The 14,906-nt window shown below is 39.8% G+C and overlaps 2 protein-coding genes across 2 annotated transcripts in view; both read left to right on the forward strand.

Annotated features, from left to right (window-relative positions):
• The first annotated feature begins 455 nt into the window (after positions 1-455).
• On the forward strand, positions 456-8,123 carry il20ra (interleukin 20 receptor, alpha). Its single transcript, XM_034204282.1, has 7 exons — positions 456-808; positions 3,041-3,164; positions 4,114-4,316; positions 4,450-4,619; positions 4,732-4,876; positions 5,175-5,311; positions 5,614-8,123. The coding sequence occupies exons 1-7, from the start codon at positions 757-759 to the stop codon at positions 6,673-6,675; spliced, it is 1,893 nt and encodes a 630-aa protein (XP_034060173.1). The 5' UTR covers positions 456-756; the 3' UTR covers positions 6,676-8,123.
• Positions 8,124-8,873: 750 nt separating this feature from the next.
• The window catches only part of LOC117538547 (EH domain-containing protein 3-like), a 10,281-nt gene continuing 4,248 nt past the window's right edge, over positions 8,874-14,906 (forward strand). Inside the window, exons 1-2 of the mRNA XM_034204352.1 lie at positions 8,874-10,107; positions 14,148-14,324. Coding sequence (XP_034060243.1) covers positions 9,881-10,107; positions 14,148-14,324 — 404 coding nt within the window. The 5' untranslated portion in view covers positions 8,874-9,880. The remainder of the gene's footprint in view (positions 10,108-14,147; positions 14,325-14,906) is intronic.

Raw genomic sequence — 14,906 nt, forward strand, 5'->3', positions numbered from 1 at the left:
ACACAGATATACATAAACTTAAAGTGAACAAAGGCTTGTGCACGAGTGGTAGAAGGTTTAAGCTTAATACTTCTAAAAGCTGAAGGCATTATAAACGTCAATACAATATGTTACATAAATTAAAAACAATAAACCAATCATATGATGAGCTTCTCAATGGTATCGCATAGTTTTAGATTCAAACAACACTCTCTAAGCCAATATAAAACTGACTATAGAAATGTCTCTAGCTTAAACTAACATGCTGACGTGTTGATTCATCTATTAAAAAATAAATTACGCATGGCCCATTTGGAATAACGAGTATTTTTACTTTTGCAGGAGTTATACATGTTTAGTTTGCTTTTGCTTACGCATCAGATTACTCATTCACACACACACACACACACACACACACACGCGCGCGCGCACAAACACACGGACACTTGCACAAGTGTAATGTGAACAAACAAGTGATATCGCATTCCTTCCTCCTACACGGAAACCTGGGGTTGTTTGTAAGTCGTTAAGGTATCGGGAGTCGCTGAAGTATATCCATTCCATTCCGACTAAAGCGGCTCTAATGTAATTCTTCCTCGGGCATGTTTTTAAGTGATTTATTTTTAATTGAGTGGAAACATATCGAACCACAGGTGTTCAGTCGGAGCAGGTGACGCAGCCTACCGAGCCCACAGGCCGGCGGAGGGTCTGAGCACCTTCCGGAGAAAATGTTGGTGTTTTTTGTGAATTTGTAAAACATGATCGCTGCATACAAATATGTGGACAGTGGTAGTTTTTCTGAACCTCCTGGGAGCTCTGCACTTCACAGGTAAGACTTGAAAAGAACCACATTACGATTACAAACTTTTTTGTTTGTTTGTCTGTCTTATTCCCATGACTTAACATAACATACAAATTATCAGTCTTGTAAAGTAATTAAGTAGATGTACTCGAGACGAGTACTGTACTTAAGTACCATTTTGAGAGACTTGTACTTTACTTTAGTATTTCAATTATTTGCTACTTTGCACTTCTACTCCACTACAATTCAGAGGTAAACCATGTAGGCTACTTTTACTCCACTACAATTATTTAATACCTTTAGTTACATTACAGATTTGGATTAATTATGTGAAATATAATCAACACTTAAATCAGACTTTAGTTACAACTGGAGTAATTTAACAAGCTACCCTGCAGTATACAAAGTAATTAAAACTAGCTGCACCTTTACCAGCTTTATAAACACTTTAGTGCATCAATAATTATAATCAAAACATACAATATATATTATTCTAAAATGGGCCAATCTGCATAATGAATATGTTTGGTACTTTAAGTATATTTTGATGCTAATACTTTTATACTTTTGCTTGAGTACCATTTTTATTGTAGGACTTTTACTTGCAATTTAAATTTTATTGATACACTCGAGTACTTCCACTTTTACTTCTTTACTACTTTTTCCACCTCTGCTAATTATTCATGAAACTGTTATTTGGCTACTGTTAGGCTTTGGATATATGGCATTAGGTGAAATGTACAGATGCATTTAATCATTGACTGACCTGAGTTACTGTGGAGCAGATTTGATTTGATATGGCTCTGTTATGTGTCAGAAGTCCAGGTAGTTTTATGATGTTTGCCCAAATTAAATCTATCTCTTATATGCCCAGCAGCATGGGTATAGTTTGATGAATGACACAATCATTTATTCATATTAGGAAATATCAAGTATTAAAATAGAAACTGATAATATGCACACAGGTTTGATTAACTTACTCCTCCTGTACACGGCTTGTTGTTTGTGTGATTGTGTGCCTCAGTGAAAGAAGGCCTGTACATGGCATAAAAATGTGTAATGTGTGTAGTTAAAGATGAATGGTTCATAGACAGTATCTGTAACCTACAAATCTGGGAACAGATTAACTGTCATCAGTAAATAATTTACAACAATCTGTTGCAAATGCACAGATAGTTTTATGAACACGTCAGTTATATTTAAAGGGCCCATGTCATGCTTTTCCGGTTATAACCCGTCCCCTTGTGTGTTATGAAGGTTTTTCTGCATGTAAACGGTCTGCAGAGTCAAAAACCCTCAAAGTACACCCTGTAGCGAGTAAAACTCTAACACAGAAAAGACCTGTCTGTGCTGCCCCAAAACGCCTCGTTGGAGATTTCTCATTTTCCATTGTTTGCTTCCTGGGTTCAGTGACGCGTGAACACCCAAATCAACAACAAATGACCGGATTGGCCCAAATGGACCAATCCGCGGAGCACCACACCAGGATCCCTTGGCTAACTAACAGGGAGTCCCCATTGACTTGCATAGAGCTCCCTGAACGCTGGTAATAGACGAGTTGGGATCGCGGAGAAATGCTCTCCGCAGACCCATGCTCACAGCGTTATAAACCTTTTTCTTACTCAATATCAAGCCACACTTATTGTTTTTACTTCGGCTGTGAGTGTTTGTGTGTGCTCAGGATGAGTTTAGCTTGTTCTCGCTGTATCGCCGACCCGGAAGCCTGTCCGCTCCTCGCAGCAGCGGCGAGCAGCAACGAGCCTAGCAACGTCCCGACCAATCAGAGCACACTGGGCTCACAGGGAGGGGGGGCAGGAGCTCCAACAAGCCGTTTAGGACAGAGAATGAATACACATACTATACAGAGATGCTGTATGAGAAACCAATGTGATTTTGGAAAATTGCACAATTGAAATCTATTCTAGTAGACCTCCATCCATCCATCCATCTTCTTCTGCTTATCCGTGGTCGGGTCGCGGGGGTAGCAGTTCCAGCAGAGAGCCCCAAACTTTCTTTTCCCTGGCGACATCTAGTATACCTCAACAATGGAAATATGATCAGTAGAAATGGCTATGAAAGGGACCTTTTAATGGTTTTTACAAGCAACCTGTAGTACCAAAGCACAACAACAACCAACCTGCAAAACAATCTGCTCCAAAAATGACAATGCATTCCGTAACGTACGTGGTAGAAATTCTTAAGAAAACATGGGCTCATGTTAATTGTATCTCTTATCATTCCTAATCTCTTTCTCCTCAGTCTCCTCCTCTCCCCCCAGCCCTATCAATGTGACCTTCTCCTCAGTCGATCTGAGAAATGTGCTTGAATGGCTCCCAGGAAGTGGCACACTGGATGACACACAGTTTACAGTGCAGTATGCCATGTGAGTAAAGAATTTTAGAGATTAAATTTAAAAAAAATGCATTTATATGACAGCAGTAATTGCATATATTGTATTTAGGTTGCATAAATTCTTTCCTTTTTGGGACATTGGTCATAATGTATCAATGTTGGACTTTACCTGGTTTAAGCTGAAGTTAATGTATTATGCAAAGTTTCAAAAGAAGTAAAAATCTGGCTTTTTAAATATCCCCAAGTTCCCCAAAATAAAATGGGTGAGGCCACTTTTATCCACTATGCTCCCAAACTGTGGAACACCCTACCAGGACATATCAGAGAGGCTAACTCAGTGGACATTTTTAAACACCAGTTAAAGACACATCTTTTTAGATTAGCTTTTTATTAGCAACCCAACACTTTAAATGTTCTTTTAGTTTTTATTATTTACCTATCCTTTATATTGTTTTATTTATTTTATAGGTACGTTTTATTTCTGTTGTACCTATATGTTCACTTTGTTTTATGGTGTTTTATATTTTATATTGCTGTATCGACTCAGTTGTCTTGTCTCCTATCTGTTAGAGAGAAACCATTATTTATTTTATTTTATTATATTTTTATTATCATACATTTTACCTCCTTGTGTCTATCTGATTAAATGTTATATTTTGCTGCATTTACCTTTTTTATAGTTCTTAACAAATAATCTGAGGGGAATTTCTTGTTGTTTGTTTTTAACTTGTGATGTGTCATTTTGTAAAGCACTTTGAGCTGCATGAGTTGTATGAAAAGTGCTATATAAATAAAGCTTTATTATTATGTATTATTATAAGACAGAGAGAAGAAACATGTAACTGTATCCAACAAACAGCTTGTGTAAGCTTACATTTCTTGCTTGAGGGAGATTTTTTTTGAGCTCTTTCTGCCATTCTTATTGACCCAGTTTGTGCGGGATATCCTCTAACTGTGAGGGTCTTCTCTGTGTTTTCCAGCTATGGGGACAGTGTTGAGGGCAGTAGACGGGCTCACTGGAGGGCGGTGCCGCGGTGTACGGGCATCGTGCGGAGGCGGTGTGACCTGAGCAATGAGACGGGGGATCTGGAGCAGGGATACTATGCCAAAGTTCGTGCTGTGAGCCGGAGAGCATCCTCAACATGGGTCCAGACAACGAGGAGATTTGATCCAAAGTCGGACAGTAAGTTGAAATGTCAACATGTTTAAAAAAAAAAGCAAGACATAAATACTTAAAACTAAAAAGTGAAGGGCTGATAACTTAGCTGATATTTCAACATCTTCCCAAAAGGTAATATGTTGCTCTATCTGTTTAGCTACTTTTGGCCCCCCTATGGTTTCTGTGGAAATCAAGGACAACAATGCCACCATCACTTTGAAGGGACCCATGAGATATCAGCCCAATGCCCCAATGGTTTCCATGGCATCAGTCTACCCCGACATGACTTACGAACTCTTCATCGAGGATAACCATCACGCACAGATAGTGAGTTAAAATATACAGCTTTTCCCGCCTTTCTGGCACAGACAGGTTGTTAAATCAAGCATACCTTAAATTGTAATATTGCACTGAATTGTCTTTTTCTGTTTGTTTTTAGCACCATTCTCAAGTGGTCTCAAGTCCGTACACATTTCGCAAGATGGAGTACGACACAAAGTACTGCTTTTCAGCCAGGGCAAGTTTATCTTCCATGCCAGCCCAATGTCTGCTCTCAGCACGGTACTGCATTACCACACCTAAAGGTACGACAGCCTGTGTGTGTGTGTGTGAGAGAATATTTTACGCCCTATTTGACAGGTAGAAAGGAATGTGACTAAACATGATACACAAGTGAAGCAGAAATCATTGTGTGTGCCTGAAAAGCCTTTTTGATTATAGTCTGATATTATTAGTCTTGCTTTTGCTTTGTAATAGTGAGTTTTACATTGTATACAATACGTTTAAATATGGCATGGTGTTGATATAGTATTACCTATATGTAGTTTTTAGTGTGTGTGTGTGTATTATTGTGACACGTTTCTGTTTCCCATCTCACTCCAGACCCAGTGATTGGCCAGCTGCAGAGGGTAGTTGTGGGTATTATTGTTCCATTGTTGTGCATGGGTATGCTGGTTGTGGTTGGCTACCTTCTCTATAACTACCTGTCGGGGAAAGGACAGAAGAGCCCGTATATACTGGTAATGAAAACACAAACATTCACACTTTTACACTTATTGACGATTTAAAATGTGATTTGTAAAAGGGAAAATAGATTTTACACATGACGACCGGTTTACTTGTCATGATTACAGCTATATAAAGTCTTGTATGGCTTTGTTAAGTCTTAAAAAAGATCAGCTTGGCTTTGGCGACACTTTTAAGGTAGCGCCATGATGTTTTGAAATTTGAGCACCGAACTCATTTGAGTCTGTTATTGGTTTTAAATATACAGTTGTGGCAATTGGGTGGCAATGAGATGACATTATCATTCAACCTCCAGAACCTGCCTACCTTTTATCAGCCCCCTCTGACGTTCCCCCCTGAGAATCCCAAACCCATCATCATCACCATCACCACCATCATCAAAGATCAACAACCAGAGAGCGGCACACCACACTCTGCATGCCCAAAGAAGCCGACACCAGGGTACGCCTCCCAGAGGCCCCAAACACCACCGGCACCTGAGGAACCCTGGGACGATTTGTCTGTCGACTATGGGTTTCTTGCCGCAGCTCCTAAAATCGAGATCAGAGTAGGGAATTTGAATGATCTGAACTGCCCAGTAAGAGGCAGTTATGAGAAGAAAGAGTGCGACGTTGAAGATGACCACCCTCTGACTAATGCCCAGACAGAGATGAGCACACTAATACAAGCGCATGCATGGTCACTGCCAGTGTTAACACCATTAGTGTCTGGTCAGGGAGCGTCTATGGGAGAGGTGAAGGGAAAGGAGGAGGAAAGAGAGTTTCCAGGTTTATTAATAAGCCCAATCCCACAAATAGGCTTCTTCCATATTCCTTTGAATCTATTGGCAAAGAAGGAGGGAGGGATGGGGGTGGAGATTAATGGAAATATGAGAGTGGGAATGGATGGAGAGATGGATGAAAGTGAGGTATTACCCCTTCTTTCTGCTTATGCCTCGCAGAACACTATGCAGATCTCCCACTCTGACCAATCAGATGATTTACCAGATGACTATGGTATTCTGACGATGAATACAGCACACAATATAGAAGAAGAGGAGGAGGAGGAGGAGGAGGAGGGAAATCTTTGTATTGATTGGGATCCTCAGACCAGGAAACTTGTGTTGCCGGAGATAGCGATGGGGTTTAACAAAGAGGGAGTGTGGGATGGGATGATGCAGGGAGAAAAAGTGAGGGAGAACATGATTGGAGGAGAGGGAGAGGAGGAGACTGTGAATTTTAGGAATGGCGAGCTGAGGTTGGAAAATGTGTTTGTGAGACAAGGGTCTGAGGAAAAGGCCGAGGCACAGAGGGTGTTGGAGGGAGGAGGGGATGATTTTCTGACCGGATGGGGTTTGGTCATCTCGATGGACGAGTAGATGATATTCATCAATTGATTTACTCCATTACTATAAAGAAATATATGTTCTTCTTCTGCACTCATTATGTGCACTTAAATAGCATAACCATGGGTTTTATTAAGAAAACTACAAAATCGAATTCTTAGGAACACTTAGTACTGTAGTCGTGTTACTTGTATACCTGTAAACGTTAATGTTGCTTTATTAAGTTTACTTTATGATTTGAACTTTATCAGATTAACGAATGATACTGATCAATGTGAATACTTATGAAGGAATTACACTTGGGCTTGATGCATGTACGACCACATTTTAGATGTTTTTCTAGACAGATCGCAAATTCTTTGTGAGACTACATGCTTCACAAGTAGATGTTGGATGTTTGGATACTATATGTGACACAGTTTACTGCGGATAATCCATGACTATACATATCCTTGTTTACTTATTATCGCTGTCTAGCAGTAGTAGGTGTCTTTAGTTTCATGTTTCAGGTATTTCCCTTTTTTAAGTTCCTGGAGCAGCACTTAAACTGTAGACACTTTGGAACAGTAGTTGTTTGTGCTGTGTATTTCTGCTCAATTGGGCCGAATCATAATGTGATTAATTTCTAATTTTCTCTGTCTGGGATTTCAGTATTCCTTTTAATATAAATCCACTAGTACTGAATATGTTATATGAAGGAAATACTGATGTTCAGAGGAACAAGACAGTATCTACCTCTATGATTAATGTGTTCATATCGTTTATGATGAAGTCAAAGAGAGCGCTTTACTCCTGATGTTTTGTTTTTGAATGTCAAGATGGTTTCATTTAAGAAAGAGTCTCTACCTGAACTAGAGTATGTGCCAATATTATTTGTAAAAGAAGTCAACATAATTTTGAAATCATCAGTGTCTTTATCTCTTTAAACAACATACTGTCTGCTGTGCAATATTACAGCGTTATCACTTAGTCATCTTGTTTTATTGATATGCAACAATTTGTAAGTTTGTTTGGAGCTGTGGTTTTAAGAAGCTTTGTGGAATATGCTATGCTGTCTTGCCTGCACGTGATCATATTTCCTTACACTACTGGCTCTTCTGCATTCCATCAACAAGCTATGATTAAAGCACGGTACATACTTTCACTTTGATAACCAGAAGAATGCTACATCGCTTGTTTCCCTTGTCATAGTGGGGGGAGACCTTACGCTCCTTTTATAATGTTGTTCCTCTTTCTCCTAATTGTTGTAACTGTTTTTACTCAAAATGTTAAATGAAGGAAGCTTTGGTTTGATCATCTCTACAAACCCTACAACCCTACATCTCTACAAACCCTACATTTAGTTTCACAACTCAGGTTTTTCTGCAATGTGATGACAAGTTTGATGCTGTGCATGAATTGTATACGTACAATGTTTTTCATAGAATTGTATGTCACCAGACAGATTTATTGTATATTAAAATAAATTATATTAAAGTGAACTAGTTCTGCTCTGCTTTTGTTTTTAGCATGAAATGCCTCTTTTACCAGTATTTCTTTTCGCTAGATGTTTGACTCTTACAAGCTCAACAATTTGAAAATATGCACATACTTAAGGTAATATACAGTATATTCCTGACACCTGCCTTTATAAGATTCAACAAGAGAATGAATAGAGACATCTGCTGGTCAAATATTAAACTGTTTAGATACAGGCCTACTATATTTTATATTAATAATCTAAATCTGCAGTTGCAAATGCAGAGGTGTAAAAAATCACGTAGCCTATTGGCATCAAGAAAAAAAAGAAAAGTATGCATACCTTTAGAATAATACTTTTCTAAAATGTACTTTTATTTATTCAAGCACTGTAGTTTTGAAAACAAAAGTATGCATACCTTTAGAATAATACTTTTCTAAAATGCACTTTTATTTATTCAAGCACTGTAGTTTTGAAAACAAAAGTATGCATACCTTTAGAATAATACTTTTCTAAAATGTACTTTTATTTATTCCAGCACTGCTGCTAGTTTTGGTTCAAACTTGAGGTAGTTTTGGGAGATGGTCAACACAAAATTAAAGTGTCTTGTGGTCACTTAATAATGTTCTTATCTGTAAGATATATGAAACAAAAAATATATCACATAAAAAAATATATAAATGTATTAACATTATATAGATGTACCTTTAGGTGGCGCGCTACTACGGCTCCTCCATCTCTCCTCATCGGTCATGGCGTCGCCATGCCCGGCTTCAGCTCTGCATCACTGGGCGGGGCCGCGGAGGGTCGGACTGCCAGGCGTTGGGCACTTCCGCCGGGCTCGGGTTTCCTTCGACTCGGCATTTAAATTGAGCTGCAGGACATCAGCTGCGGCTACATTCAGCGCCGTGCTGTGACAGAAAATAACCCGCAGCATTAGCAAAACAGGCTACTCTTATTTTTTTACACGAAATAGACAGAAATACCTGATGGTCTGAGGAGGTTTGGGGTGTTTTGTGTGAAGAAGAGCGGGAGAGGTTGAACAATAACGGAGGCTGTGCTCTGACAGCAGCTCGGTGCATAATTGTTGGGATTCCTCTGCTAGCTGTTGGACGAAATTGAATAGCGGTAACGGGATGCTATGCATGAGCGGAATTATTTAGGCTTTTTTGAGCAGTGTTTGTGTTCTAAAAGAGATTGGTAAACAAAAGCAAAGTTATTGAATGCAGTGGGTTTTTTTTGGCCCAGGAGCAAAAGTGGCCTGGACTTGGATGACCCATGGACCTGATGATGAGAGTGCATTTGATGATTAAGGTTTAAATTCTGAAAAATATATATTTTTTCAATATATTGTATATTTTCTTATCAGTTGAAGACATTTACCCGTGCAAAATACAGGCCTGAAATAAATAACCTTCAACTGGGGTGGCTCAATATTATCAATAACAACAGTCACCACCCATTATTTCATCTATACATTTATTCTTCTTCTTTTTGGAGACATTTCCTGTAGAATATAACCAGGAAAACAATTATTGTTTGTGTTTATGTCACGATTAATTATTTCTGTTTATTTTTTGACTCTCAACTAGGTTAGATCTTAGCTTCACTTTCTTTTTGTTTTATTTGTAAGGAAATCTCTACCCTTAAGAAGAGTGTTTGATCCCTCAAGGACATTTGACATTTGTAGATCTGTCAGGTTAAACCTATAACCTGTCAGTCAACAAGAAAATAATCTGACACGAGTGACCAACAGCATCTTTGACCAGTTCAGCAGCCATGTTCAGCTGGCTTGGGAGCGACGACAGGAGGAAGAAGGATCCAGAAGTCTTTCAGACCGTGGGTGATGGACTGAAGAAGCTCTACAGAACCAAACTCCTGCCGCTGGAGGAGGCTTACAAGTTTCACGAGTTCCACTCCCCGGCCCTGGAGGATGCAGACTTTGACAACAAGCCTATGGTCCTACTGGTGGGACAGTACTCCACCGGCAAGACAAGCTTCATACGGTGAGATAAACAGCACAAACACCCATACAGGAATCACACAAAACACATGAGGTCACCAGAAAGATAGAGGTTGACACACCCTAACTGACTTTTCTCTGTCATTTTGTTTAAAAGTGAGAAAGAAGGGGATAGAACAAATAATCAAAAACACAAGGAACAATAGGAAAGATCAGTCCTCACACACAAACGCACTAACAGCCTAAAGAGCCACACCTCTGCAAGAGTAATTGAAACCATAACTTTGATATGACAGCTAATACATATGGAGGCAGCGCTGCTTGGCACTGGAGCCTCTCTCATGAGGTGTGTGTATATACATGTGTTATATGTGTATGATTACACCACACAAGGACATCTATCACATCACGGTGTATTCCTTGTACACTTTTTCAAGAAATTTATGATTTTGACGCTTCTTTTTAGTTTACATGCAAAGATGAAATCATTTAATACATTATTTCATTTGTAATTATATCCACCCTCTTATCGTACGTGCCCTGTCAAATTAGTGCTGTGATGTTGAATGTTACAGGGACGTTAAGAAATGCAAATCTAAATACCAATGTTCAGATTGTATGTTTTCTCCAGGACAGTTTCCCTAAAATTTGACTTTACACCCTGTATCCAATTGCAAGATTCTTGCTAGTACACTGCCCCATCAAATACACGCCTAATTTAACTTAAATTCAGATGAAGTATACTCTTCTTTAGTATAAAATAATGTTATATATTCAGAGTTGTGTGAGAACTCATGACCTTGAATAGTCCGGTGTTGGTTTATGTGTGACAGCAGGAGATATTAGCAGCTGGGTGTTGGTGTTGGGCCTCTTTTTGAACTGCAGGACAGCTACTAATGACTTGACACACACACACACACACACACACACACACACACACACACACACACACACACACACACACACACACACACACACACACACACACATTCTCTCTCTCTTGCAGAGCATAGTGGGTAATTAGTGGGGTTAGCCTTTGAACGCCAGAAAGAGGATGCTTTTAGTGACTTCCTGTTATAAGACAGTGCAGGCTGCTCTCTCTTCTTCCTCTCCTGTCTCTCACTGATGTCTCTCTCCCTATTTTCATTACACTTTTCACCAATTACAACCGCCAACAGTCAGCAGCCTAACCCCCCCCCCCCCCGCCATTGTAACAGTAACATGCAGAATGTAAAGCTGTTGAGTAACCCTCGCTCAGCAGCATCTCTGGGTGTCACACTCTGGATGTTGGAGCACTGCAGGTCTTTGAACCGTAAGAAAGAACGTTTAGAATAATGATGTTTAGTTATGTCAGTTACAGCTTGATGTAGTTAATAAATGTGAATGGATGGAGGGACAAGAGAGAATATAGTCTGTGGTCATTCAGAGGCCAGTAATCTGAGCATGTCTTAATTTTAGGAATGAGATTTATTGATTTTCCACTTGTTTCCCAAATGTTACTTTGAGTCTTTCGAGGATTCCAAGTTTTCCTTTAGGCTGATTTCCAAAGTGCATCAATGCTTTTTTAACCTCAGTCTAATACATTAGGGTTACATTTGTGAAACCATGCAGCACCTGTGAATCTTCAGTTTTATCTCACTGACAGCTTGCTGCAATGAATGTGAGAAATGTAATGGTATGATGAGAGCTGAAGGCATGTGGTACACACACACACACACACACACACACACACACACACACACACACACACACACACACACACACACACACACACACACACACACACACAGTATGTACTGTATACATGAAATGGAACATACAATCTGCACAGCCTCCCCACAGACACATTAAACAGACAGGAGTGCAGAGAGATGGCTCTACCAGGCACTGTGCCGACTGCTCTGACAAGGTGTGTGTGAGTGTATTTGTGGAGATGTGTATGGGGAACCATCCTTACATCTGGTAGCTGTTAAGATGCACACACATCCCACTCGCACTTTAAATGTATGGTCTGTTTTTGGAAGTAAATCTTTTTCCTAAATCTCTTTATGGCCTTCGCTCACAATGTTGGGGTTGTGAAACTCAGCAGAAAACACACTAATCTTCATTTGTAACATGTGTGATGATGACACTGAATTAACAGATGAGCATGCAACCTTTCACACCTAAAACACATGAGATGCAAGTAAGCTGTGTTGCCATAGTAACACTTACAGATGAGGTCAAATGTTTGCAGCATTTTCAAACAGTGGAACATAAACCTTGTTTGCAACATAAACATATTCACAATTTTTTGTTTTTTTGTAATGGTCTCCTGAAAAATATGTCTGGTCAAAAAAAATCATACATACATAAACTCTATGTTTAATTGTCTGTCCCTTACCCTTTTGACCCTAAACCAGTCTTAATGTTCTAGAACTTGCATTATTTAGCAACTGCAAAACTAGTTTGACATTTTCAAGGTAATCGTCCTTTTAGGAAATCTTAAATGAGTCCAAGATGTACAGCTCTGCCTGATGGCTATGCTTGTTTCTTCATTATTATGTCAACTTTGATCTGTTAGCAGCATGTCTGTCACAACGTGTGATGAGAGTAGTCCTCATGCTCACCTGCAAATGTACTTATCTATTTTTGGCCCAATACCTTCTATCTGTGTCTCAATGAACTAAATAGCAACAAACTCAGATCAAACGTCATGCTGCAGAGTCTTCTTTCGTGCTCCGCAGCTATCCAGCTCATAATGATGTAAAATTCCCCTAATGCTTGTTCCAGCAGATTCTAATTCAAGGCAGACCTGTTTCCTGGTGAATTTTGAGTTTTTTCTTTGACCATACGGACTAAAAAGCCTTGCAGAACTTCTTTCAAATTAGAGCCCGCTGGTCTATCACACATCAGCTGCCTACAGTTCACTGTAAGGCCAATTACAAATGGTGGAAGTGGAAAACTACCCCTTGGTTGGAGAAAACCGTTGACAGTAATGTCTTATGAAGTGGTATCAATCTCTTGTAACTCATTCTCAGAATCGGTTATTGGTCTAACGAAGATTTAGTTTCTGGGGCAACGGCTAATATATCCTGGGCAAGACTTCCTCTTCGCCGGTCTTTGTTAACAGTCCGATTAGCAACTTTAAGACAAAAGAGTTGAGAGTGTGCACCTAGGACATCACTTTATTACATGTATGCAATCTTTTTTTGTAGCTGACAAAAAGCTTAATTATCGTCAGTTTAGTTTTAGTTTAGAGCAGGGTTGTCCAAACTTTTTTCACCAAGGGCCACATACAGAAAAATATACGAAGGGCTGGGTAACTTATAGAGGTGAGGTATATTGCCTCGTAAGTGAAGTTATAAGTTAGCAAAATGTAGGTAAATTAGGCTCGATACATGAATATGCTTTAAGAAAAAAACAGCCTCCATCACAGCTCTCTATAGGGTTTCATTTATCTTGTTGGCAGCTCATCCCTTAAAACAGAAGCCTCAGATTGATTATAATAAGGAGAAATAGGAAAGGTGTATTTCAAGCTTGTTATGTAAATAAGTCATTGGGCTTTTTTCTTATATGTTAGAACATTTTTCCAACTTGAATTGACTGAATTTATTTTAAAAGTAGTCTTATTAGCACATGAATACTACTCCTGTAATATATTTTTACATTCATATTTAAGAAGTACAATATAAGACAAACACAAGTTTCATTTGTGGGCCATATTTCATTATACTTTTTTGGATTTGCTGAGGGGCCGATTCAAAATAGCCCGTGGGCCGCATTTGGCCCCCCGGGCCGTAGTTTGGACACCCCTGGTTTAGAGACTGCCTTTTTAGCCAATGCGTTCATGATTGGTGAATACTATTTGGACTACAAACAAAAACCAGAAGGTTTCTGTTATCAAAATCCCGTCCCGTTGCCTACAGATTCAGCATTCATACACAGATATCCGGTTTTAGAGATTACCTGAAGATTGGCGTTAAGCTATGCTAGCTGCACAAGGCCCTCTGCTCATGGTCTCAGATAGCATCTTCAAAAAAACAACATCTCTTCTCTCCCTTGTTTTGTGTAACGCTATGTCATATAATATCTCGCCCACAGCTACCTGTTGGAGCAGGATTTCCCCGGTATGCGTATCGGCCCAGAACCCACCACAGATTCCTTCATCGCGGTGATGCACGGCGACAACGAAGGAGTCATCCCGGGAAACGCTTTGGTGGTTGACCCCAAGAAGCCCTTCAGAAAGCTCAACGCATTTGGAAACGCATTCCTCAACAGGTAAACACCCTTTCACAAAGTGCTAGATGACATGCTGTCAGATTTATGTGGGTGTGTGTTTGTGTGTACTGGAAACACAAAGTTGTATATCAAGGTGAAGTATGTGGCTGTAGAAAAAGAAAGGGAGAGTGAGAGCACTACTGAGAATCCACACCACTGCTCTACATTCCTGGGTGATTGAATTTCCCTCTGCTCACTGGTCAAGCCTTTAGTGTGTGTGTGTGTGTGTGTGTGTGTGTGTGTGTGTGTGTGTGTGTGTGTGTGTGTGTGTGTGTGTGTGTGTGTGTGTGTGTGTGTGTGTGTGTGTGTGTGTGTGTGTGTGTGTGTGTGTGTGTGTGTGTGTGTGTGTGTGTTGTGTGTGTGTGTTGTGTGTTGTGTGTGTGTTGTGTGTGTGTGTGTTATGTGTGTGTGGTGTGTGTGTGTGTGTGTGTGTGTGTGTGTGTGTGTGTGTGTGTGTGTGTGATATGCACAGAGTCATCCTTCTGGTGAAGGAAAGATGCCAAAAGGTCTTGCGGTGGTGTCCTGGCTGTGAGGGCCCGCCGCTGCTGAAAGGAGACAGAGGAACTGTCAGTGGGGATTGGT

Source organism: Gymnodraco acuticeps, unplaced genomic scaffold (genome assembly GCF_902827175.1).
Source record: "Gymnodraco acuticeps unplaced genomic scaffold, fGymAcu1.1, whole genome shotgun sequence".
Classification (NCBI taxonomy): Eukaryota; Metazoa; Chordata; class Actinopteri; order Perciformes; family Bathydraconidae; genus Gymnodraco; species Gymnodraco acuticeps.